General features: G+C 37.7%; 1 protein-coding gene across 3 annotated transcripts in view; it reads right to left on the reverse strand.

Moving 5' to 3' along the window:
• CD226 (CD226 molecule) overlaps window positions 1-27900 on the reverse strand; it is a 46539-nt gene that overhangs the window by 17770 nt on the left and 869 nt on the right. The window contains exons 1-3 of one of the 3 annotated variants that reach the window (XM_030011401.1): window positions 20887-20969; window positions 18343-18675; window positions 35-367 (exon numbers count right to left, since the gene is read on the reverse strand). In XM_030011401.1, the coding sequence (XP_029867261.1) occupies window positions 35-367; window positions 18343-18571 (562 nt within the window). In that variant the 5' untranslated portion in view covers window positions 18572-18675; window positions 20887-20969. Of the gene's footprint in view, window positions 1-34; window positions 368-18342; window positions 18676-18963; window positions 19309-20886; window positions 20970-27900 lie in introns of those variants that run through there. The other 2 variants (XM_030011400.2, XM_030011397.1) reach the window with 2 other exon arrangements.

The following is a 27900-nucleotide window of genomic DNA, read 5'->3' on the forward strand; positions in this document are numbered from 1 at the left end:
TGTGAAAACATTTACCACTTCCTCCTTTACTTACCAGCCACAGTAAAACTCATCACATAGGTTTTGTTTCTTCCAGTAGCTACGCAGCGGTACGTTGCAAAGTCAGAGGCTGTAAAGTTTTGAATGACAATCGTGGAGTTTGCCTGATCAGAGCAATCCACCAGTGTACGCTCTTTGAAATCGGAACCAAAGCTTCGCTTTCCTGACGAGTTGCACAGAACAACGATATCGACCCGATCTGCTTTAATCCTTTCCCACATCACTTGCTGCACTGAATCTCCAATTTTATAAGGGCAAGTAAAAGCAACATTTCCTCCTGGCTTGGTAAACATGGGATTATTTTGTTTCTCAGATACTTCAAAAGCATCTGTTGAAAAACACAAAATTAAACAAAAAAACTGCTTATAATCCATTCAAGGGAAGTTTAGTATCAACAATTCCTGCATGGCAAATATGAGTGAAATTGACTTACAGCAGAAAGATATTCATTTGAAATATTGAAAATTATCATTTATAGCTATCTCTGTATTTTTGTGCACATTTAGACAAAACACTCTTTATGGAACTGTGAGGCTGCGATGACATTGCAAGAAGACTATTTTTATACATTTTGAGTACATGCATGTTTTATTAACAGTTTCAGCAAATACTCAACAGCATAAATTATGGGGCCAGTCTAATTAAATTTGTGATAGTCTTGTTCTGCTTTCATGCTAATTATTACAAGAAAATGGTTTGATGTGACCCTCAGGACATGCATTAGTAAATTATGTTTAAAGACATTCCAGCCTATGAACTACAATTCTCCCATTCACAAACCTTACCATTTAAATGAAAAAATTCTTATCCATTCCTATACTCTACTTGGGAAAAACCTCTGTGATAGTCAGTCAGGCTGTGGTATGAAAGGAGACTTCCATACAAATTCAACACTTCCACCACATAAAAATGATAGATAGATCTTAAATAATTTTGACTGAAATCCCCCTGCTCTGAGTTACTGTTTTCAGTAATAGAATTCACTGTTTACACATTAAGAAAAAAAAAAATTTACAAAATCAGTAGAAAGACTGTCAGTGTTTCTGATATTCAGAGCATTCAATAGCCACTTGGTTTCTAAAGTCAGCTTTGTAATACCTATATCTTACAAGTTAGGACTAGCATTGTTGTCTTTTTGAAGACTTCAATGTTGAAAAAGATTAATGATCAGTCTGCTTTTCCTACACTGTAGAAGGACTGATCTTTCAAGCTCTTCAATGAGTTTCTTTTTTTATTAGAAGTCTTTAAGTCAAAAAATGTCACTACTATATATTTTTAATGTGTTTACCTCTATCTATGGCAACCACTGGAAGCAGAGACAGAAAATTAAAATTGCATAGGAAAAATGACAGTCATTAAATCCATCAAAATCTGTGTATAAAAAAAAATAAAATTAAAATGAAGCTGTAGCCAGATTCATGGGATGGTTGCAGTAGCATGCTGGGTGGAACTGAATACACTGTAGGACTGAGCTAGATTTAGATCCTCCTTGATATAACATTTTTATCAAAAATCTAGAGAAAAAAATGCTGGTAAACTGTATTGCTTTGGATGCTGGTAGTGCCAGGGTTGTCAAAATCATAGGTACTGGAGAAATCATTAATACAGGTGGCCTAGCTCACCTCCTAAGCTAGGTGCAAAGAGTAGTAGGATTTCACATGGGCAAGTATACTACCCTAAATCTAGGAATAAGTGATTCTATTCATGTTGGCGGGATGGAAACTTCATTGTGGAAGTCTGTGCCTTCCGAGAATTGTGCAGTCTCTGTGAAATGGTGAATGAAAAAGTCTAGCCTGCAATTTTTTATCAATGGACCACAGCACAGAAAAATTACATTCCTTCTGTCTTTGGAGACCAGAAGTATGATTAAAACACTGAAATGCTGAAAGACAAAAGGAACTGTGTCTAATGAATTTACCTAAAAAAAATTAATGAAGAACTTGAAGATCCATGTAGACTGCAATCAAGGAGACAGAAAGTTAATGACAGACAAGGACTGAAGCGAGATAAATTCACTAAACTAAACAGAAGGTACAACACAGTGAAGGTAATTAACTCCTTGAACAGCTTGCCAAAGACAGCTAAATTTCTGTTACTGAAGATGACTGCCAAGGCTGGATGATCATTTAAGATATCATGCTAGTTCCAGCAAGAATTGACTCATGGAAGCCTAAGTATTATTCAAATTAGACTGAATGACTACTATGATGGGACTCTACACTTGCAAAATATATTCCTTGAAGTGCAGTCCCTCAAAAGTCACTACATTAGAACAGATAATTTTTTTATATCTAGCAGATTCAGATCTGCAGATTCAGATTCAGATCTGCTAGGGAAGAGTGGTAAATGAAAAGGTGATTGAAATCAATTCTCTTCCTTGCACATCATATGCTTAGAGTTCCGTTCCTTTCCTCCTGTCCCACTTTTCAGACCACTAGCTTCCAGCAACTGCCTGCTTCACAATAAACCACACATTCTTCCTCAAGAAGTCTTGTCTTCTTCATTGTGTAGACTTTGCTGTCTTCTGCTATGAGCAAGCCCAACTGCTCCCCACGTTCTCCTTAGAAGCCTTGAAGTCTCCCCATATGCTCCTGGGTCCATCCTTGCTGTCCTATTCATTTCATGCCAATGCCACCCTGAATTCCAGGTCTTTCTCCTATCTAAAAGTGCATATTAGGGAAAGTATGTGTATGATGGTGCTACCTCCCACCTTCCAGAGGATTCCCATCAGACCCAAAGGGCAGCCAACCAGGGCTATATAACAACCAGCCTTCTTTCCCTGCCGCTCTGCTGTACATTTGCTAGAAAAAAGTCCATTACACATATGGTGAACTGTAAACAGATAAAACATTTTCCACCAAAATCATGAAAATCCCTTGCCTTATAATTTATTAGTTAACTTTGTGTGTTATATTTGCCAAACAATATATCCCAATTTCACGATAATATATAACACTACAGCAGAGTTTAGTATACTGTAATAGGTACATTACAAAGCTAAGGTTGCCTTGCAAATTCAATGAAGAATTTCCAGGTACAAATCTTGATATATTTATATAATTTGCTGGTATACAAATAATAAATCATATGTTACTAGTAAGAACTATGTACAAGCAGCCAAATCAAAATAGAAACAGTTTTGAGATTCTTGGCCACTGTACATTCTATCATAACCATTTTCAAACACACTTCATGACACATTTTATTTTTTTGTTTTGCATGTGTAGTTTACTTGACAGTATGCAGCAACATTCAACTATTTTCACTTTTGATGAAAGATGTAAATCTCTCCCCTTCTTACAACATGATGCCTTGTACAACTTAAATGATTATGTAAGGCACAAGCAGTGGAGACTCAGGCCTACGTAGTTCTAATTAAATCTTCCAAGTACACTAAAGTGTTCCAGGCTTTTGTTTCAAGCAATTGTCCCATTTTATTTTGACACCAGCATCAGCTTAGCTCTTTCATCCTCCCTCTCCTCTGTTCAACCACTTTCTTTATTTAACACCTTTCTGAACACAGTTTCTTTGCTTTCAGCCTGGTACATGCAGGATGAGAACCTCCCGCTCTGAGAAATACTTCTATGGGGAAAAAAGCACGCCCACACACCTTCACCCCCGCACACACACAGCTGAAGGTGACACACCATGTGTGAACATTTCAGAAATGCTAAAAAAAAATTACTGTTGCATCTGATAAAACTAGATTTCCCTTGCCCACTGCTCATTCTGGCCGCTGCCACTGCTGCCTGCTCTGCCCCTGCCATGGCCATGTCATCTTGCCTCCTGGACAGAAAGTAGGAGGAGGTGACAGCACTCACAGTAGGTGCATTTGCCTCTGCTAAGTAAAAAAGTGCTCTGTGTTTGGTATCCTCCCTGCATCTCTTTTGGCAGGATGTTACCTCATCATATTTTGCAGTTATACATATTTCTATCTGCTTTAGGTCTATTAGACATTTAAAGGAGAAAAAAATGTAAGCTTTCATATTTTTAAAAACCCTAATTTTTCAATGTTTTTCTTGGCAAGCAAATCTCAGAAATATAGAGGTATAAAAGTGTGCAAACCAACTTCCCAAGATTTAAAGGATCAAGCAACTAAACTCAAATTCTGCAGCAGGGAAATTGTTGAAGTTTTAAGAAATTCTCTTTGGAGGGATAATAAAATAACGGTGTAATCTTTTTTTCATTCTTTCCCCCTCCTGCCCTTGCTACAAGCAATTAAAACTCAAAAATAAATGTTATGTAAAAGTTTAGTCCCCATTCTTTTGGGTAGAGATTTTCAGACTTCCTGCTTTTTCATTCCTGTCCTATCCACTTCAATTTTTTTTTGTTGGCGGTGGTTTTGTTCTTTTGGTTTCCGACAGGATTAGCTGGTTTTGTTTCTTCAGAGCAAAGTTGCTTAGATAGCTGTACTTGTTTTCAGCTAGCTTATTCATTTTTAAAGTCGGTATCTACAACATTTTAATTACTGTTCACTGCAAGTTTCACCAGTGCCAGATTTATAATTTTACACAAGGTTCCAGAGTTTCACTCTGGACTACACATGAATCTCATGCATTCCTCCTGGTTTAAAACCATATACAAAGCAAACTGAATATTCATACTTGGATATCAGTTCTGCAACTTCAGATGGGCAAAATTCAGCACAGTAAAATAAAATGCATTGAAACACTCTTCTGGCTTAGCATGTTTCTGCATCTCTGTTGAGGCTTAGAGCTTAGCAGAGGTTAAGTACTACTAGAGCTGGTTTTATACAAAAAGAGGGTTACATCAGCTGCTGCAGGCAAGCGCACACACTGCCAAGCAACAAACGCAGGGAGTCACACCCACCCTCAGCCATCCCAGCACACAGACATTTTCCATGTGCTCCCAGGTACCACAAGGTCAGGACAAGCTCAAACTGTTCTGGCTGTTGGTAACAGAGCTACCTTCAAAGTAGCTACCCTTAGGAAGTAATGCTCTCCATCAGAAATAACTAATGACCTTAGCAGACTTTTCAAAACTGCAAAGCTAACCTAGCTCTACAGCAGAGATGGGTTCCCAGGTCCCACTTGGTTTGCTGAAGCTCTGCGTACAAACACAATCTTCTTCCTCTGCTTATAGTAAGAAGTGACAAAATAAATTGCAGATGAAAAGGAGGCTTAAAATTTTATGGAGATGAATTTTCCCCAGGGCTGCTCTTGTCACCAAGAAAATCAACTTTCAGATGAGAAAATACTTCAAGAGTGACCCCTTCACCCTTCCTGAACAGGCTAAATATGGAATTATATTTAGCTCCTGAACTAATGTTTTCCAACTGTATTAGCACATACCACACAATTTTGTTGAGTTTCTAAAAATACGGGTTTGCCCCTTTTTGGCTGAGACAGGGAAACATGGATGCATAGCTATTAAATAAGTTGGAACAGTAAAGTTCTTAATTTCTAATGAGCTACTGATGCTAGTTCTCCAATCAAAATCAGAAACCAGCAGTAGTGTGGTGTTTGAAAAGAATATATTTTTCTAATAACAACTATTTGGATCATAAAAGTTAAAATGCAAGTATTGATACTCCTATACCCTTAAAACATCCCTTTAAATAGATATTAAATTATATTGTGACAATTTGGTGAATCTTTCTGTATCAATTATTAATTCTGCATGATGTTAAAAACACTTGGCATGCAATTGTAATGCCAATTCCTGTTTATTTACATATATTCCATTATTCTTTGTTGTTATTTTACTCTTTTAAGATGAACTTTAGTTACCTAGAGTGCAAGGAAAGGGAGAAGCCAGAGAGAGAGAGAAAGACTACCGTGCTAATAAGAGTGAGAAAATCATTCTCTCTTCAGGTATAAACATCCATGAACTCGCAGCAAGGAGAAAGTTGGGGAAGAAGTCATCTGATAAAAGCATATAATGCACTATGCCAGGATTCACCTGCAGGAGAGTCTTGAAGAATTGAGAGGTCAGGATTTCAAATTTTCATCCTCTCCAGGAATTTCATCAGTTCAGGATGAAGGGAATTTACCAGTAATAGGAGTTCAGTGAGCAGACGGAAGGAGTGACACAAGATACCATGCTCAGCCTTCACTTATTGTTAATGACCCATATTGTCTCACAGTGGATGAAGAAAAATGCTATACCAAGAAACGGCATGCATATGTGTGCGTGTGTTTGTGCCTACCTGCTCATACCTTCCACGAGTCTCCTGAGGGCTGGACTTCAGGCAGAGCAGAGGACGTAATGTTTTGAGCCACACAGAAGAAAAAAGGCAGGGAAGAGGGGAATGGAAAGGGTGTGAAAAATCAAACTGGCTCCTGAGGAGAACTATTTGAACCAATGTTTCTCAGGAGGGAAAGCCAAGGGTGCCAAGGCAATGGAGAGGGTACACACCCAAGCCGCCCAGCCCCAGAAGCTTTATAACGCCCAGGAGTGCAGCATGAGGATGCACTGTGGGAAATTGCTGCCCTGCATCTCATACCCTAGTTATTACTTTTAATGGATTGTTTTATGGGCTGATAATATATTGGAGAAAAGGGGAAGATATAGTTTATTTCATAAGAAGTTTGTTATGCAGCTTGGTACCAGGTAAGAAAATGGAAGAATTCAATGCATCATCAGTATTTTTTACCGAATATTTCCTTTCCATTTCTTTCTGTCCTTATTAAGTTATAAGTTATATTCCTGTCTGACAGGCCAGTTGAAAGAAAGGTTCATCATTAGAAATATAAGCAGCAGAGAGACATTGTGCAGATGGGAAAATTTCAAAACTTAAAATATTAATCACCTCTTAGTGATTTCCTTTAGAGTATTTGGAAGTCTAACTATCTGAATCTGTAATTCCTTTTACCCTCTGTTTTTCACCTACCTCTGTTCATTCTATAACCTAACATGTATTTCCCCAAATAAAATATTATTCGGTCTGTCCTAGATAAATTAATACTATCTCCTTAATTTTGAATATTTTAAAGCTGTCACTGTGCACTTTCCATTTTCCCCTGCAGTTGCATCCTGGAATGATTTCCAAATTCCATTATCCCAAAATTTCAGCCATCACATTTACACTTTGAGAAACAAAAACCAAAATTATAAAACTCTTGGATCTGGATTTACCTACTGGGTGTCACAGCAGTTATGGCTGATACTAGAGATAATACCATGCTTAAGTTGAATTTCCCAGTGGTGGCTGCAGTGGCATAGAATTAGGGAATAGTAGCTGAGGAGATGAAGTATTTTTGGCTTATAGAGGTAGGGGAATACTTGCGCCCCGCCCCCCAACCCCGGCAAATTTTTTTAACCAACTAGATTCAACTCCAGGTCAGTTTTGGCTTTTCTAACTGCACCCATTCATGCTTCGACAGTGTTTCAAGGTTCAGTCCAGGTCAACTGTCCCTGCTTGCATCACGTCCATGCTTCCTTTTTATGTTTGAGTCTAGTCAGGAGCTTCTTGTTTATCCATGCAGGCCTTCTGGCATTTTTGCTTGATTTTCTGGATGGACCATTGGAAGAGGTTTTCCTTGAAAATCTTCTCTCCATCATCCTTGGGATTCTTCCAATAAGATCTCTTAGCAGGTCAAAGTCTGGTCTTCTGAAGCCCAGGGTTGTGATCCTGCTTTTTTCTTTTATCCCCTTCTCTTGGGATCATGAACTCTACTATGCAGCGAAGGTTGCTGCTGATCTTCACCCCAACAAGTTCTTCCTTCTCTGTAAGTCTGAGGTTGAGCAGACTGCCTCCTCTCTTCAGCTACTTAATCACCTGAGTGAGGAAGTTATCATCAATGCACTCCAGAAGACTACCAGATTGATTGTGCCCTGCTGCATTGCTCCTCTACAGATACCAGGTGGTTGAACTCTCCCGTGAGGACCACAGAATGTGAAGCTTCTTCCAGTTGTCTGATGGAGGCCTCATCTATATCAGGCCTGATCACCCTGATCAGGCAGTCAGTAGCAGACACCCATCACAACCACAATGTCACCTATGTTAATCTGCCTGCTAATCCTGACCCATAAACTCTCAGCTGGCTCACGATTCATTCCAAGGCAGAACTTCTTGTGTTCCCACTGCTCTCTCACATAAAGGACAACTCTCCTTCCCTTCCATCCCAGCCTGTCCTTCCTAAAGAGCCTGTATCCAGCCATTGCAGCACTCCAGTCATGTGAGCTATCCCACCATGTCTCTGTGATCCCAATGAGATTGTAGACCTGCAACTGCACATGGAGCTCTGATTCCTCGTTTGATGCCCATGCTATGTTCACTGGTGTACAGACACTTCATATGGTCATCCAGTCATGCTGATTTCCCAGAAAAGGTATGAGAGCTTCCCCACAATGTGCCCCCTCAGCATTTCCTTATTTGTGTGGACATACTTGGAATGGTCACCCCTGTGCCCTGATTTGTTGTTATCAAGGTGTTTCCTCTCCATATAATCCCACACCATTTGCTTGTCAGCCCAGTCCACTTCCTCGCTCACTTGTGGGTTGATATCTCACTTTACTGTTAAAGCTCCTCTCACTAGCCTGTTGGCAAGGATGCTTTTTCCCCATGTGCTCAGGTGGATCCTGTCTCTTCCTAGCAGTCCTCGATCATCAAAAAGGGTCCATGATAATAAAAGGTAACACCTTGTTGTTGACACCAGCCATGCAACTGGGTCTTGATCCACAGAATCCACCTTCTCTTCCCACAGCTTTTCCCTTCTTCATCAGGATCAAGGAGATACCACCTAAGCTGCCCATGTCCTTGTCTGCCACCTCCAGCACCATGTAGTCATGCCTGATGTGCTCCAGGTCTCTCCTGGCCTCGTCTTTGGTGTATGTGTGGAAAAGCAGCAGGGCTTAGGAGTCTGAGGACTGGGCAAGCCTTGGCAGTCTCTCTGCAGCATCCTAGAGTCTACCCTGGCAAGCAGCACATCTCCCCAGACAGCAGGTTGGGTCAGCAGATGAACAGATGTGAAGTGAGAGTCATCTCCAAATTATCACACAACAGCAAACCAGTTAATAGCTATAGTATCCAGCTGACATGCAATGCATGTTCATCAAAACAATGCTCACAGGGAACATATAAAACAACCCTTCTAATTTTATCTTGCTTTGGTAAAAACACAGCAGCCCTCATGGGTACTGTTACATTTTTTTCCTTAACATAGCGTATTCTGATGCAAACAAAGTAACCAAGAATACATAACAGCGTCATTATTCTCAGTAACTAAGTGAACATTCAAAACAGTAAGGAGTAAAAAGAAGAAAAGAGGGGAAAAAAAGTCAAAAAAATCCCCAGTGCTGAATAAAAGGATCTGGATGCTCTGATTGCTAGCCAAATAGAATCAAAAATGGTATCACATTGTCTATTTCCAGACAAAAGACAAATTTTCTTAGGTATGTCAACAGAGAATCTTATACAAGACAAAGGACGCATTATTCTGCTTCATTTAGCAATGGTTAAGACCTTAGATGGAAAATGGTGTTTCATTCTACTTATCTTATTTTAATAAGGTTATATACAAACTGAACAAAATTCTGATGAGAACAAGAATGATGACATTTAGAATCATGAACTAAGAAGAAAAGTTAAAAGAACTGTGTTTATTTAATACAGAGGGCTGACTGAAGACTGGCAACATGAGAATCTTCCTCTTTTTTTTCAAAGACAGACTACAGTGAATAAACTCAGTATTAAACAAGAGATATCTAGGTTAGATATAATGGGAAAAAAATCTGCTTGCAAGGCTGGTTAAGCACTAGAATGACTACACAAGAGTGTTATGCATGCGTTTCCAACATAGGAATCAGTCAGGGATGATACAGATACACTTATCCTGCCTCAGGACACAGAGATGGATGAGATTAATTTGGAATGTCTCTTCCAGCCTGAATTTTCCACAATTCTGTAATTCCTTCTGATGTAAGCTTTTCCTTCAGAAAGGAAGAGGTGATATCTGCTCTACTCCCAAGGGGCCTGGTTTGGTTTTTTTTTCCCTAGCCTTTTATACTGAAGGGGCATCCAATCCTTAGTTCATCACAGAAGATAAAAAGTAGAAAAAGCAGCATTTAACAGGTCAATAATCACAGCAGAGGTGTGAAAAAGGCAGCTTCACTTGCCTCCATCCTCTTGCTTTCTAATTAGGTGCTGACAATGTCGTTGTCACTGTGTAAGATGTAGAGATAGTTCTTGCTCTGGGGAGCTCAGAGTCTAAGAGCCAAAGAATGAAGATCCCTCAGGATTAGGTCTTGCTTCCATGTGCTTTAAAGGGCTGATAATTTTTCACTGTAGACCTATGAATCACATTCTAAATTGAGACAGAGATAAATAGAAAGCAAGCTATTTCAGGTGAATAGGGACTTGAAAAAAAATCTATGGAATGTGCTGCTTTTGGCAGGCAGAAGAACATTAATATAGAAGTAAGTGCTGAGTGGCATGGATATCATCACACTAGCTAAGAATAGAAAAGCTCTGTCTCTGCTATCACAGAAGAGGTTGATCACACTATTTAAAATATGGGAGTACTTCATGGTACATCTGGCATTTAAATACTCTATTAATGAATTTCCATTCTTATTCAGAGTTGCTAGCAAAACATATCCCCTGAGCAAATGGTCCATTGTCACTGATTGACAGAAACACAAATTTACTCATGAATTAAACAAAAAATTAAAAAATAACAGTTTCCAATCATATAACAGAAAAAAAAAACAACAAAAAACAAACAGACCAACCAATTGTGCAACTCTGCGTAATTCACATTATGGATGTAAAAGTCACGATGAACATCAGAAGAATATTTCCCATTCTATTCAGAGCATAGCATGGGAATTTTTAAGTCAAACTAGACTATTTTAACACCTAACTGAAATAAAACTGCTAAGAAAATAAACAAATACAAAAAATATTTCAAAATATACAGAAATTCATGTTAGAATTCAATGGTTTTGAAAGGCAAATAAACAAACACAGGACAAAAATAATCCGGGTAATTTTAACTACATTTGTTCTTTACGTAAATACACATACAGCACTGCTCTGCCATAAAGGCCAGGTTTTGTTTAAACAGTTTAAATATCACATAATTCTTCACTGCTGAAGACTTTTAACATTCTGTCTAGATGTGTAGCAAAGGCATAGTGTATAGGAGTAGAACAATATTCTAATCTCTCTAATGTTGTTTATTATATTCTATATTTTAAGTTAAATTTGCATTGTAAATTTGTCCATTGTGTATTTTAAGATTACTGATCCAACTTTAACTGATTGAGTTCTGCATCACAAAGCTCTTCACAAATTAATTTACTTTGCTTCTCAGACAGTTTTTGCCTACGCTCAATCATCTCTGATTCTGTTAAATCTAAAATAATCAATATTATAACTACACATTTCAGTGGAAACTCAAAAACTCTTAATTCAGGGATTTTGATGCAATGCAACCTAGAGAACTAACGATTAATAAGACCAAGTGGTTTGGGAGGATGTGTGAAGTGCATGAAGCCAGATGTACTTATCAGTACTTCTTAAGGCAGAATGAATCAGAGGTTAGTTTGTAGTTGCGTAGGAAGCATCAATACAGTGGTCTGGTAATGTGAAAAGTATTGCACTGAACTGCAGCTGACAAAGAAATGCCTCGTACTTTCATAAGGGCAAGACAGAAAAGGGCAAAATTATCATTATGGGCAATGACAATACAAAGCGATAACCAAGTAGTAATGGCACATCGGGTATCATCACAGATATGAGAGTGCAATAGGAAAAATGTTTTACATAGTGTCTATATAGGAAGCCTGAACTAAACCCGTTAAGTTCAACAAAGTATTGGACCTGGAAGACATTTTAAATGTAAATTATCACTAATTCATTTTGCCAGGTTGTGAACAAGACAGAAATACACTTCAGATTTACACACTACACTTAAGTTCTTGATATACAGATATTAATGGAAATCATATTTTGAACCCAATATTTGTCTATTGGTCTTGTCTTAACCTTTCCTGCTGATATATCCTCATTATAATACTCCATGGAGTCAAGAATGGCTGAAAAAGAACAGGCAAAACTAAGAACTTAAAGGCAGATATGCATGACAGGGTGACAGAACCAGACCTTAATTTCTGTTGAATAAATAGTGAAGAGGCCACAATAATTCCTTGCACTCTTTTTCTGTGAATCAATACTTTATTCAAACTTTAAAAAAATCCCTTCAAAGATGGGTAACTGTTGTACTGATGGATTCAACTGAAGAGAGAAGAACCAAAGGACTAAAGACAGGTCTGGAAAAGGATCAAGTAAACAACTGGATCCATGTCTCAAGTGGCCATAGGTAAACAAAGATCTGGACAAACCAGAAAAAGACAAAGGATATAGTATGAAGAAAAAATGAATTTTGCCAATACCTCTTCCAATTCCCTTGTAAAATAAAGTCATCCAAGTATCCATTCCAAAGTGCTAGAGACTGGAAACATATCCTTTCCCTGTATACATTTCTTTGCAAAAGTTTATCATTTAAAGAAAAAGAAAGAAAGATTGCAGAATTCCTGCTGCTGCTTTGCTGTCGTTCAGTACATGGCTGGCGATTGGCAAAATGACAGAGCCGAGTACTGTGTTCTGAGTGGCCACCTGGGATGACAGTTAAACATGCACCTCTGTACACACCTGCCCGATGGACTGACCGAGTACACTGCTCTCTCAAGGCTCTTTCATTTGAAAGTAAAATTACAACACCTGCAGCTTCAAATTGTTTCTCTTCCAGGCAAGTGTATGAAATAACGTATTTTGGACAATCAACAATTCCTGCGTGATGTCTCCAACTCTAATGCTTCCTCTGTTAATGGTGACTTTGCTCTCTGCTCCTCACGTTTTATACTGCACTCAAAATCAGTCTTCAGACATACATCTCTAAGCACTGTGTATAAGAAACTGCAGATCATCCTTAAACTGTTCATTAAGAAAGGTGAAATAAAACTACTGGCTATTCCTACATAATCGTTACATCTTATCAAAAAATGCCCAAGGAATTTTCTCTGAAAGTATGAGTTTTGTTTGCTTAGTGCAGGACAATCTGTGACTCATAAGATGTTGGAACATTAAGGGGAAAAAAAAAAAAATCCCTTGAATTCAGTTCTGAAAACTGTTGGATATATGCTTACACTACAGGATAAAAAGAAGGAACAGCTTCACCCAGCTGGCAAGTATCTTCCTGTGGGGTAACTAGACTATTCTTTGCCAATATAGTCATGTGTAACAGTGGAAAAACATACTCTCAAGTTCTTCGCAATTATGGTACAGAACTTCAGCACTGCATCCACTTGTAAGAATATCTTGTAGCTACATAACATGTGAAGTTTCCAATATAATATCCTGAGTATTATTGCTTTTCTGTCAATAAGTTTCAGTAATGGCCAATAAAGAAAGCATGGATAACATTGTACAATCTGCAAGAGTTCTTTCTCACTTATTTTGTAGATGTCATAGGAAATCTTTAGCTAAATTTTAAGGCAAAAATAACAAAATATGTCCTAACATTTTTATTACATATTCTGATACAGCCCCAGGAGTAAGCTGAGATCACATCTAGTAAAAAAAAAAAATCAATTACTACAATATTTACATTAAAACATTGATATAAATGGTGATTTATCACCACTTCTAGGGTCTTCCATCTGCCAGTGATGCAATGAGGATAGTACACCAAGAAAAGACCTCTGCAATGAGAGCTATAACCTCCTCTGCTCAGATCCTTATGACAGCTTAGCCATTGCTTATCCAAGATTAATCTTTTTTCTTTTTCTTCTTTTTTTTTTTTTTTTTTTTTTTTTTTACTCTTGTCCCTGATTGAAAAAGAACCACGTTCACCTCACCCAGACTATGGTGGGGTGAACTGCTGTTCTGTGACCAGAGACTAAGCCAGGAGCAGAGTCCTAAATAGAGTTTCTCCAGTATTATTTTGTCACCTCATACACTGCAATCCTGTTGTGATCTTTTATTCACTCAGTAGCATCTTTAATCACATATGAAAGAGTGTAACCACAGTGAACCTTTTATTTATAAAGACACCTTTACTCTAAAGGGAAAGAGATAGGGATGTTGTTGAAATACTAATAAAAAGACATGTGCTTAATGCTTTTCAAATACTTGACTTTTTTCTTCTCTTTCTGTGTTTTTGTTCGGAAAAGCAAGTCACGATCCCCAAACTTTTTTAACTGCTTGATCTTGTAGTGTCGGGGTCTTGTTAACAACTGAGTTGCTAGATCTAATGACACTAGCGTAACTGTTAGACACTGCCTGAAATATTTACCCATTAAGCATCAGCACTTGAGGCTTCAAACTATGCAAATGAAAAATGTTGCAAATCAGAATCATACCAATTTTACTCACTTTGTATTCATAGCTTTAAAAAATTATACAAAGCACATGGGAAAGCAGAATTATACTCATGACCTCTGTTGATTAGCAGGAATGAAGCACTATAGCAACTTTGAACAGTTTGAGTGCAGAAACAGTCATTGTTTTGCAAGCCAGCAAAAGTTAATCCTAGATACTTAAATATATGATATCCAAATATATTTGGATATTTGATATCCAAATTTATGTAACTGCCAGCAGATATAATTGCCATGTGAAGAACATTTCACCTTATACTTTAATCTCATTAAGGATCTCCATCATGAATATAATGCCATATGGCATTATTTCCATTTATTTCCGCTATTTCCTTTCAATGGAAATTCTGAAAGCCAATCATATATTATATATCTAGATTCTGTTGCCAGCTTTCATTGAGGTATGCACTACAGATTCCTCAATGGTGTACTTATGTGCTTAAGTTGTTGCAGGAATGTCTCTGGGTCCCACAGTAACAGGTCAGTATACATAAATCCCGACAATTTTCAGTGCTCTGGTAGCGCAAATTAAATTATAAACCAGGCTTCAGTTTTGATTGACACAAAAACCTTAATAATAACTTAACTTCATCTGTGTCAATTTACTAGAGCAAGCTTAAGTTTCATGTTGAATATTATGTGTCCACAAAGTTGCATCCATTTAAAGGCAGATAGAACTTAGTCAACCAATCTTTAAAACCAAAACCACAAATTGCAAAGCATTAGACATCATGCAATTCCCTAAAAAAATAATAATAATTAAAAAAAAAATTAGTCTATTAAATGTTTGTTGATCAACTGTTAGAAGAAATGGATTTTGCAGTGAGTTGTTTATTTGTCTGGAGTACTGTAGGTAAATTAATGCTTTTAGAAAAGTAATGTCTATTGGGAATAAATAAATTATAAATCCTAACCAAAGAAAACTGTGTAATTGGAAAAAAGTTCTGATTACCTATAAAATGATCTTTCTAGTATGCTGGCCAGATTTCTTTATTCCAGTGAACATCAGATTCCTTAAAAAACACTTCATATTCCAGCACCTCAACTAGTTGTGTATATTAATCCTATAGAACAAGATCCATGTACAGTGAAATTATGAGACTAACACTCAGCTTTCTCAATGCTCTTTCTCTGGTGCAGAATAAAAAAACTTTAAAGATGAACATCAGTGTGCTAATTTTACAGGTTGGAAGACTAAGAAATAAATATATATATATACTGTCAGCAGCAAGCTAAAATACAGGCTTCATGGAAGTGAAATTGAAGTTTACTGTTTATTTAATCAAAGCAAGATATCATCCAGGGAGTTTAAAATATTTAGTACTGATGAAGGTGCTAGCAAAGCCTGACTGATAACAGTTCTACTATGACTACTACCTAAATAAATATCTTCTCTAAACTCTGGTTTAAGAATATATTTAATTTGCAGTGTAGATTGACATTGTAATATCTCATCGTCACTGGTGATACACTTCATTCTCTTCAGATCAGTGTTTATAAGGATCACAGTTATACACATCTATCAAGAGCTGAACAGGATTGTTCTCAGAAACCTTGATTCTCTAAATGGGAAAGGATTAATTTCTTTTCAACATTCTCTCCCTCCATAGTAGGATTAAATTGATATACCTGAAAAATGGGGGGTTTGCTGTTGGTTTAGGTTTCTGGTTTAGTGTGCTCAAACCAGGAGAGAAATCCTACACACTGAGAATGCCGAATCGCACAGTATCATTTAAAAAAACATTCCTCTGATAACTGATCCACTTTTTGTGTGGCTTACAGCGTGCTGAAATCTGTAAGTGGATTGCCTAATAAAGGTATGGGATGGAAGGGTAACATCCCACAGGGAAGTGACTGCCCTGTTTCCTGCATCATTTCAGATTAACCCTAACCAATACCTTCAGGAACAGACACCCGAGAACAGTACTGCCTTGGCCAGGAAAAGGACTAAATGAGCTTGCAGATCTCTACTGCATCTAACTTCTAGGATTTTATAGCAAATGAACCCACTGTCAATGAGGGCTCAGCACCACCAGAGCTCAGGTTGAACTGAAGCAAATGAGATCTGGTTTGCCTGTACCTTTTTGTAAACAGTGGCCTGCATATCCAGATCTTGGTTTATCTGAATGCAACCAAAAAGTATGTGTCTAATGCCTACACCTGCAATAATACTGCACTAAATGGACTGCCAGAGAAAAGGAAACCAGGGAGATACTACTTCACTAACACTATTCCTTACGTACTAAAAAAGGCACCAGAGTGAAGCAAGCATTCAGAGATGCCCCTAAAGGAATCACAGCTGAGGAACTCTGACCTGGGCTGCAAGCCTACCCTGAGGGACGGACACACAGCCCCCCACACCCACACCCAGCTCAGCTCTTTCACTGGCAGGACATTCTCTACATGTGAATGGCTGGGAATTATATGGCTATGCTGATGTGCCACACAGGGGAAAGTAATTTAAATTCCAAACTATCTTATCTAACTAAACAACCCAGGGAGAGAGAATTTTTTTTTTTTTTTTTCAAAATCAGGGCAATAATTTGTGTGTGGCTTAATTTCTGATTTGATGAGCAACAATGTTTACTGACAAAAAGCTAGCAGAGACAGGAAGACAGATTGGGATTCCTATTTCATGAGTGCCATCAACAAATGAGCTGGCTAAAATCAAGTTTCAAAAACCTTCAGTGGTACAGGCAGGAACAATCTGCCTTGAATTTTTGAAGTTTAAACATCTCCTCCTAGAGTCAGGTCCACTGTTTCATTGTAACATTGAAATCACAGAAGTGTAGATAAAATAAGGTTGAAATGAAGACTCAGAAGGATCAGGCTAGGAAAAGAACTGTTATTTTTATCTTCTGGTCTTTCAAATGCTAGGAACTAAGTTTTCCTTTCAACCCATTCTTTCCTAGCTGGGAAATACAATAAAATATTGAACGGAGTCTATTTTCACTCTGGAGAATGGGAAAGAGGAACAGATTCTTTCTACATTCACAATATCAAATCAACAAACCAATAAGCAAAACTAGTTATCTTTTGAAGGCTAGTCTATTGTATGTACATAATGATCTTCTGCGGACTTCTGTCCTATCAGAGAAGCTTGGTAATTTGCATCAGAGTTGTCAGTTGATGAATACTGAATAGGTATGCATGGAAGAATACCAGAAAAGGGTTCTTTCTTCTCTTACTCATAGAGCTGGAAAAGAAACCAAATCGAATGAGTGGTCAGGTAATTACAGAGCCTTTGGAAAGTACATGGACAGCCATACAGAAAGTACATGGGCATAGCTGGATCTTTTTCTCTCCTTCTTCCCTTTTCCATCTTTAAAAAAGTCTCCTTTTAAAGAAAAGGTCTTGTCTTTTTCCTTCATTTAAACTTCCCTACTTCCCTCCCTTTTGTTGCCACACGATTCCTAAATGGTTATTTTGTTCCTAAAAAAGCAAGCACAGAAGAGCTTCCAGAAAAAAAAAATAATAATCCTATTTTCAGACCAGAAATGCCCTCACCATATAACATAATAATAAAAATACGGTACTGTCCATGGGTAGTTACAAGGTTCATCCATGTAGTTTCATGGGTAGTTGCAATTTCATCCCCTGAAGAGATCCTACAGCCAGTTGAAATGCTATGAGAACCTGAGCCCAATGGAAATGTCACTGTTGCAATGACCATTAGTACCTGAAGTCTGCCATGTAATACATTGCTGCTGTGACTTCTGTCTCCTTCATTTCCCCGGCTTACTTCCCACGCTTACTTCCCACTTCTCTCCCACTTGACCTTTTGTCAAAATAATATAATTATTTTCTGTCATGCTAGTTCTTTTCCCCAAATTACTCCATTTCTGCATGCTATATAATTGAAAATAAAAAATTACAACACCAGGTACTCCCTAAATTGACATGGATTTCTGTTTTGCATATATCAGAAAACTAAAAAACAATGAGAGATTTACTTACCTGCCTGAATAATTTCTATTACCTTTTCCCAAATTCCATCTGGGTAAGTTACAATGGAGCAAAAGTAAAGACCAACATCCTCCAAAGTGCTCTTGATGAAGGATAAGGACTTATCTTCCCTGGAAGCATTTTCAAAATAAATTCTTCCATTGTATTTGTCTTCGATATGTATGCCATACATTGGATGCAAGACAGCTATATTTTCTTTATGAGTTACATTAAGTTTCATCCAGGATGTCTGGATTATCGTGGCTTTTTTTGGATATATGCATTCCAGTTTCACCCTCTCAGTAAGTTTTACAGTTGAATCCACAAACCTTCCTTCCACGTTGGCTAAAGCGCACACAGAAATTCAGTTTCAGAATTAACATAATTGAAAAATGAAATTATAGAAAAACTCAGAAACAACTTTGGCAGCACTACAAGCAAAACACTGAAGAAAAAGTTCACTAAAAACAAAACCCAAACTGTAGAAATTATTACTTCTAACTTGTGAGTATCATTGAACAGTTAAAATTTGCCTGAACCACACAGTAACACACTTGTCAATTGCGATAGTATCTGTCATGATGTGATTAAAAAAAAGAAAGATGTTAGCTAGGAATAAGAAGGCAACCTTACTTCCACAAAGCTGGAGAACAACAATAAGGAGAGCTGCGTGGTCCATCTCAAAGAACACTGGAATCAGCGACTGCAGTGCAACATGGTTTTATTCAATCTCTGTGCACCACGTACCCTTCCTACAGGATGTTTTTACATTTGATATATGAAAAACATCATGTGCTTTTTACTTTCACATTCTAAGAAACACCAAGTTTGAGGTCTCGGTGCAGTTGCATCAGAAAGAGTCTAAATTCCTGTCAAAGTCCACCTCAGAGTAAAGTTTTCATTACTAGTGAATCTCTAGCAATATGCATGAATACTATGATAATTGATGAAGCAGGGATCTTTAGGTTTCATCAGCAGAAGCAAACAGAATTCTTCCATGCCAAGTATCCAAAAGCAACAGAATTACTCCATTTTTCTGACACTGCAGTTCAACATTTATCTATTTTTCAGGGAGTATAAAATCTAAAGAGAAGATAAAACAGTTCTTATATATTAGAGGTCATAATTCTGTAACTAGTTATAAAAGTAATGTCTTAAGGTCTGAGAATTTATTTCTGATAACATGTCATGAGATAGTATTTTAAGATCAGAATTATGCAGCTTGAAAACTGTTGTTCAAAGGTGTAAGGATCCTGGGTATTCATAACTCATGTTGGAATTTGTCAAAACAAGCCACACTTACATTTTTTATAGATTTTTCTCAGGACAGCTGCAAGCATTTTTGTACCTCAGCAGACCATAGTTTTATGGAGCTGCTTAAAATTGGAACAATATGATTGATTTGAAGTCAAAACTAAGCTTGAATCAACTGGTTAAAATTCTCAAATGAATAAACAAATGTAACTTGAACTAAAGCTGATAACAGAAATTAATATTTCAGGTGAGTAATAGCCTGAATAAGCTTGAGCAGGACTTAGCATTAGATCTGTTTAAAACACCTTCCGCAATGCAACAACTTGTCTGGAAACCAAAATCTATATATATTTATCTGTATTAAGCTAGGCATGTTTTAGGATTATACAACATGTTTGCAGTGACTCCATTTTGCCACTTCCTAGTTAGATCTGTAATTGTCCATTGTTGCGGTTGCACTTATTACTACTCTACCTTGTCAATAAAAACACAATCCACCAACTGATGAAGCGATAAAAAAATTGTACTCTATACTACATTTTAACTCAGAAGGATGTACTACCTGAACGAGAGCCTGTATTTACTCTTAGGAAACAGTAAAAGGTAATAGTTATATAACTATATTAATAATAATGTGTATTTGTTAAAATTTAGGAAAAATACAATTAGAAAGATTACTTTCCACAGTCCCTTAAGCTGACATGATTCTTATGTGTCACCTAGAACAATTTTCACTGAAGATACAAGTATTTTATTAATTTTCTTGTTCTGGAGGGCCTTTCCTTGGAAGGGAAAAAATCTGAGATTCACTGTGAAAAGGCAATAAAGCTTTTTTTTTTTTCCTTTCCTCTTGATTTTTCATTTTTACAAGTGAATTCCTATATTTTCCTGTCTGAGAAATCATGTTCACAGCTGTAGGTAAGTGCATTCGTTGTAGGTAATGTATTCCCCCTCAACAGGTATTTTTTTGTTTTATGAGGAAGTTGTATTCTTTGACTTCAGCAGATACGTTACTGACAGATCAAAAGTTCCTTGAAAAATATTATATGCAAAATCTTTTCCTAGAAACTTAAGCTTAGCCTTCCAGATGATATTTAACAAAAATGCTTCCTCATAAAAATTTCTGATGATCTTGTCTCTTCATTTGTGTGTTGTTTTTATTTCAGTGGCTTCAATATTCTGAGAATTTCCTCAAATACTGGAACTTCACAGCAGCACAATCTTTGAGGACTAATGAAGTTTTACAAGATGACCAGCTTCTTTTAAGCAACTTCTTGTTTTATAAGAGTAGTAGGTACTTACTTACATTTTAATTGAGAATTGAAATTGTCCTGGCCAAACCAAAATCTGGATTCACAATATACACCTAGAGAGTCAGTAGACCATCTGATGCTGAGTGTAAAGATCTAAATAGAAGGGAATTGACTTGGAGACTGAGTCATGTTTTATTTGCATTACAAAGTTATCTTTTCAAACAGATCAAAAGATTAACTTACATTTAGCTTGTCTCAGGAAACAGAAGTATTACTGATAAGAAAAGCGGGAAATGGGAAGCTTCAGAAACTAAACTGCAGATTTTGTGTTGGAAAAGAAAGGATCTTGTGAGTCGAAGGGGTCCAGTTCCTGGATTCTGTGCAGCATCATGGCCTTTAAACCCACCACACAGGATCTATATGGTTCCCACAATTACATCTTTAACCTCAGTGGCTAGCTGTTCTCAAACTACAGTTGCAAAAGAGGCAAAAAGACAAAGTATCTCTCTAGCTTGAAATATTATTCTTTGTGTTCTGCTACGTATGTATATAGTAGTTTACAGATGACTGATGTTCCACAAAATCTAAAGTGGAATGAAAAAGATAAACATATGTTAATTTTTTTACTGTTATTATTACAAATGAAACTTTTTACACATCTGTTTTCTTTAATTAAAGCTAAGATAAAGTACTCAGGAAGTCTCCAAATTGAAGACAAATTCCCTTAAATGAAAATTATTCTTCACTCATCTGTTTATATATATAAATTACAATTTTATTGCTCTGAATTTCATGCTCATTTCTCTCCATCTGGTTTTGAAAGAAAAACAGAAGGTAAGAAATTAATGTCCAGCCCCACATGGTGACTAAGTATCGATGATATAATGTTAATGTCTAAAGACATATATTGGCTGTACAACAGACAGAGTTACTACAAATGTCAGGGCTTCTTGGTCAGCTAGTCCCAAGAACAGGGACCCTTGTCATACCTGCTGAAAAAAGCAGCCTGTAACCAGAGCATTACTGGGTCTCCCTCTAAAGGCTGCAATACAAGACACCAGTACGAGTTCCCTCGAGACACTTGGGCAACGCACCTGCAAGTCACGAATCAGAAAGCTGTAGGCACTGTGAAAGTTGACTCTACTGGTACAATCTGGGAGCAGGCTCACACTTAAAGCATTATTTTTACAGAAGATGTAACCTATAAAAAGAGAAGTCCGCACCGTTTCCACCCTACCCTCCTGGGCAGCAGAGGTATCAGAGCAGGGAGTGTAAGGGAAGGTCCATCGTGCAGCCCCCTCCCTTCCAACCTCTCCTGGTACCTCCCTTACCTCCTACCTCTGGTTGTCCCTAATCCCCCAGCACTGAAAGACTGCAAAATCCACACATCTCTGATCATCTGTGGGTAAAAGACTCCAGCAGCAGCAGCAGCACATCTCACGGTCGGTCACCCCATCACTTGAGCAGTTCCTTGGGCTCTGCCTCTCTGGTTCTCTGCTCACCGTTCCCTACAGCCTGGCTCTCCTTTCCCAGTAATCCCACTTTCTCTCTATCCTTTGAACCCCAAAGCAAAAGAAGGGAAGGCTCACAAACAAGCCATATTTAACTAATTGTTGGCTAAATGCCAATTACAGTTTGACAACAAAAGCAGCACGGTGGAATTTTCCAGCTGGATGTACAACTGTAGGATGTGGTTTAAAAGGAAAAAAAAAAAACCAACACCAAACTAGAAAGAAAAAGAGCAAAAAAGATTGTGCAGCAAACACAGTGGAGATCTACAGCTTGGATTTTAATCATGACTTGAACATACATCTTCAGTGACCCTGAGTGAGTCATTTCATTTCCTGGTGCATTAATTTCCCAAACTCTAATACATAGATAATACGTAATGAATGCTGCTGTTTCAAAGCATGTCACAATAATCTCTGTAATGAGGTTTTTTAATGGAAATTGCTATAAAACTGTGAAGAATAAGACACACAACAGGGCCAGCACAATATGTTAATACCCTTTTTAATGATTCATTAGTATTTAAGATTTAATAGATAGGCCTGTAGCAATAGTGCAGAAAGAGTGGCAAATATACTTGCAGACTGCTGCTACCACCAGAAAAAAAGGCCTTGACTGTGGCAGTGCAGTGAGGCAGGAGATAGCTAAAAATGAGACCGCTCCAGGTATCACTTCTTTACCTACAAACATGACCAACTGGAAGATGATCAGGACAAAAAGCTCCTTTTGTTTCAATGAATTGTCAGGGAAGATAATGAAGTAAATGGGCTGGGAGGAGGGAGGTTTTAGCTGTTTTGCACTTGGTGTGAGCATCCCTGCAGATTAGCTCTAACCCTGTAGAAGCCAGGTTAACCAGCCCAGAACAACAGTTCAGCAACAAGTGATATATATCAATTCCCTGTTTCTCTCTGGATGAGGGTGCCCCTCTGCCAGTGTGCTACCATCAAGGAAAATACTTTTTCCATTCACCATTCTATGTTTCTCTAAGCAGGATGGCTGAGTGGTACAGCCGGATAAAGGCACAATAATTTGATTTGCTTTTTCCTATTCTGCATCTAATCTAATTGAACCAATAAAGCCCCCCCCAAATTGGATTAATCTATAGGCATGCCTGATTCAGTAACATAATGGATAGGATTCTTCAGTATGTATTCATTAACCTCAGAAGAAAAGTTAATGCCCGATATTCCTTCAAGGAGAAAGAAAAAAGTTGTGAATTAAAATACCATCATATTTTGGGGATATATTGGTAAAGATGATACAAAGAGGAAAAGATAATCGAATCTAAAAGGCTTTCCCAAATGTAGAAAAGTAAAGATAATACCATCTACATACTCAAGTTCTCAATAATTTTTTATTATTAAACATACTGGCCTCCAAGAGGCTACATTATATAAACTGTAGTTCTATGCTATAAAGGTCTGATTTAGGTAGTGAAAGAAACGCCACTGCTGAAGAAATTTTGAACACCATAAAGCACTACCGCTGCCGACTCTCAAGCGAAAGGTATGTTGGTAGGAAATAACAAGGTTTGTGGTATTTTTTAAGTTCACTGTGTAAGTAACATTCTTTTGATGTGTTCATAGCAGGCGAGTCTGCTTGCGATGACTTGCTGAACTTTAGTGAAATTTGTGGGTCTGCATGTGAGGGGGAAATCCTTAAAGCAGCCATTCGAAGTACTCCTCTATCCATTTGAATAAAACAAAAGTCAAAAAGATGACAAAAAAGTGAACTGAAGTTAATTACAAAATCAATGAAAAAAGCCAAGTTGATCTACTTACAAAAGAGAGAGAAAACCTCAACAAATAATCCCAGGAAAATATCCAGTTAATTTATTTTCTTTATATTTTTATTTACATGATTGCTTAATGATAAAAGCTATCACCATGCCTTTTTCTTCTATCTAAACCTTTTCTGTTCAGTGATCTTGACTGTAAATATCTGATACTGATTAGGTCAATAAGGTATCAAAAATGTCCTTAAAATATTTCATAAATGCTTCCACTTTTTTAATAGGAAGACAGTACCGGTTCTCTATTCACATTTTGTTGATAATTAGTCTGTGCATTTACATCCAGTAATAATATGGAAGACAGCGTTTGAAAGACATGGAAGAAACTAATTCACAAAGGCAAGTAATAAATTACATTTGAGTCTCTAAGAATTTAATGTACTAATATTGCGTAGTTGACTATGCTTATTTCTTTCAGTTTAGTTCTTGTCTTCCTGTTGAAGTCTCTGATTTTACTAGTTTCCAAAAAGTGGTATTATTTGCAGAAACCTGAAAGTTTCATCTTAATGAAAGAAAAATGAAAGCAGAAAGGCTTTGAAGTTCTCACACAAATCCATTACTGGGACGGGAAATGGACCTTTCCGTTTCAGAGCACAGCCATTCTCATACACCTATTATTTTTCCTGAATTATCCTTTTCCTGGTTCAACTCTACTTTTTATGTCCATCATGTTGCTAAAAAAACCCTGTTGAAAGTCAGTTTAAGGAAATGAATGTTGCTGGATTTTTCCTTTTGCTGGCAGCGACTTACAGAGCTCTTTCCTAAACAATACCCTCAAATGCAGCCTGGATGTGAAAACTTCCTGCAGAGGCGGTTCACTTAAGGTTGAAGCTATCCTTAATTACAGGACGTTGTCAGCTCAGATGTGTCTCCAGAAAGATCTGTAACTTTTATATGGCAAAGAAGCTTATGACTTTTAAATTGGCCTTCAAAATCCAGGGAGAAAGCTAGAGAGCAAACAATGCATCTTTCGTGTATGGCATCTTTAACCTTTTTTGTTGATACATCCAGGACCTGACTCAGCCCACCTTTCTCGCAAAGAAAGTTATCTCATGCATCTTCTTTTTCTTAAGCCCTTTCTGTACCCCTTTATTGAGAAAAAGCTTGGTAACCAGCAAAGTGACAGTTAGTCATTTTCTGATAATGCACATCTCTTTCCTACAAGATCAACTCAAGCAGCCAAAGCTATCTAAAATCTCCCGCCTACACACAAAAAACACAGAGAAAACCAAAACCAAAGGAAACCACCCCAAACACCAAACACCAACCCCAAATGTCCTCGAGTTAATAGTGATGATGCATAAAAGCAGAAAATCAGGTAGCTGCTTTGTTAGCTATTTCTAGTTTGAGGACATCTGCATGCTGCTTTTTCTGTTTGAAAACAAGACGTGGGGGGGGGGGGGGGGGGGGGGGTGCCATTGGCCCACAGAGATGGAAGCTGCTGGTGGTGCTGGGCTGGCTGCCCCAGCGGAGGCCGGCCTCTCCCCCGCCTCGCTGCTGAGACGAGCTGGGTACAGCCGGGCATCGAGATGGAGATGGTGGAGGAAGCCACGCGCTCGCCACACAGGCGCCGGCTGGAGGAGTCGGGAGGTGGGAGGTGAGGTGGGATCCCAAAGCAGGCGAGAGCCACGGGCTCAGCGTCAGGCTGCCTCGCAGGCTCGGTCGGCGGTGGCGGCGGGGGGCTGCTCACCCAGGCGGAGCGGAGAGGCGAACGCGGGGTTTGGGGCAAAAATGATTTTCAAACTCTTATTTAGTCTGTCACACCTATCGGGTTTGAGAGCTGACTTTTTAAATGAAGAGTTGGCTTGTTCTGGGTCATTACTTGTGTTCCAAAGAAACGCAGCCAAGTACACGTAGGTCGTACTTTGGTACGGTGCCTCCAGGGAACTGGTTTTAAATGTAAGAGGTACCAGCCTAACCCAACCCCTTAACCTGCCCCTCAGCAGATGCATACTTCAGAACAAACAAGCAACTTCTTCCCCTACAAGTACACTGCTTAAAGATACTCAAAATATAAACCAAAAAAACATTTGCTAGCGAACTTTTGAACAAATAACAAACTGAACTCTCCCTACTCTAGGTGGGAAAATGACCTTGGAGGAGGTATTAAGAAGGACACAGAAACTAGGTAAGAACAACTACCTCCTACCAAATCTTTAAATATGTAATGAAATGGAAGAATCAACAAAATCTAAAAAAAAAAATGTAAAATTCTGTTCTATTGTAATGAATTAAGGTAATCTGTTGGGTTTGGAGTTAGCTTAGGTTTTTTACCTTTACACCCCCCCATATACTGATACATAGCAATTCCTCAGGTAAAAATCCCTTTCCTGCTAAAATCTAGAACAGATGTTTCTTAAGCATGCCAGAAGTTCATTTGCTTAGGCCCAACAAAACAGTAGAGCTTTTTCAAGAAAGGTATCAGAGTCAACTGTAAATTAATGGAACCAAGGAATATCTGCTGCAATCATTTGTTTTAGTAGAAATAGCATAATTGTACCATAAACTCCTGCCTGATACACTACAACATATTATATCTGGTTTATGCTAATGTAGTTCCAAAGAAATCAATGATATTTATACTGACATAAAGCAGCGGTGAGTCATATTCTCAATTAGTCTCTTCAGTTCAAGAAGGAATATCACAGATTTTTCTTTATTTTCCAAAATTTAACCTGTAACTGTGTTCACTGATTTCTAAGAACCTGAAAGTTTAATTACATCTATAGGGCTTTAGAGCACCCATTACAGAATCATCACAAGTTATTTTATGAGGATTTATTTTTTAAATTGAATTATTGTGACTGCATAGATCTTTTGTTACATTAATGTGTTCATAACAAGAAGCACTGATCTCTGACAGATTTTTTTTTTTTTTAAATTATGTGTGTGATCTGTAGGAATCATAAAATGCCTGTAAAGTAGCATATCTGCTCCAAAATGGCTTATCAGCTATCCTAGCATATTGATCCTAACAATTGATCAATTGAAAATATTATGCTTTTATTTTTATGGTTGGGTTCAATTCCCTTTGGTTGAAATCATGTGTGAAGCCCCTGCCAGTTTGAAATATAACCCATTTTGAACCATACAAAGTTAAAAACTGCAGATATTTATTTACTTACAATTATGTTTTTCTATTTTTAATGGAATTTTTGTTTCTTTTTGTTAATGTGAAAGAGATTTTTTTAAAAGGTAGCTATCTGAGTTTATGGTGTGCAAGTGTTCAAAGGCTTACCAGAATAATCTGATGCCTTAGACGGACAGGAATCTAAGCAGATAATCCGAGGTAAACCTTGCTAGGATAATTTTAAAGAGTTGATGGACTGAATTTAGGTTGATCAGAAATAAACAGAGACCTTGGTTTTGCAGACAATTCATTCTTAAAGATAAAATGGGAGAGGGCTCCTTATGCACACACATGGGTCTCACACATACAACTTCAGGGTTTTGGGTTATTCAAGCTAATAGCCTGGATCAAGAGCTCCAAGGTCAAAATTGCATTTAACAACTTCCTTGCAGTAGCGTTTGTATCCATTGCAAACTACATTTATTTTGCAACAGGAAATCTAGATATATAGCATTAGTATTTTTTGTTTGATTATTTTTCAAAGCATAAAATGAAATATACATTGTATTGTTATAGCTGTGTTTTGTGCCTGGATTCCTGGGATTGAGAGCTTTGTGTGCTGTTTTTTGTTGTTTCTGTTGTGGATGATAGTAAATCATATTTCCTGGGTATTATGTTTCAGTCTCAGTAGG

Source organism: Aquila chrysaetos, chromosome 4, assembly GCF_900496995.4.
Source record: "Aquila chrysaetos chrysaetos chromosome 4, bAquChr1.4, whole genome shotgun sequence".
In the NCBI taxonomy this organism is placed as follows: domain Eukaryota; kingdom Metazoa; phylum Chordata; class Aves; order Accipitriformes; family Accipitridae; genus Aquila; species Aquila chrysaetos.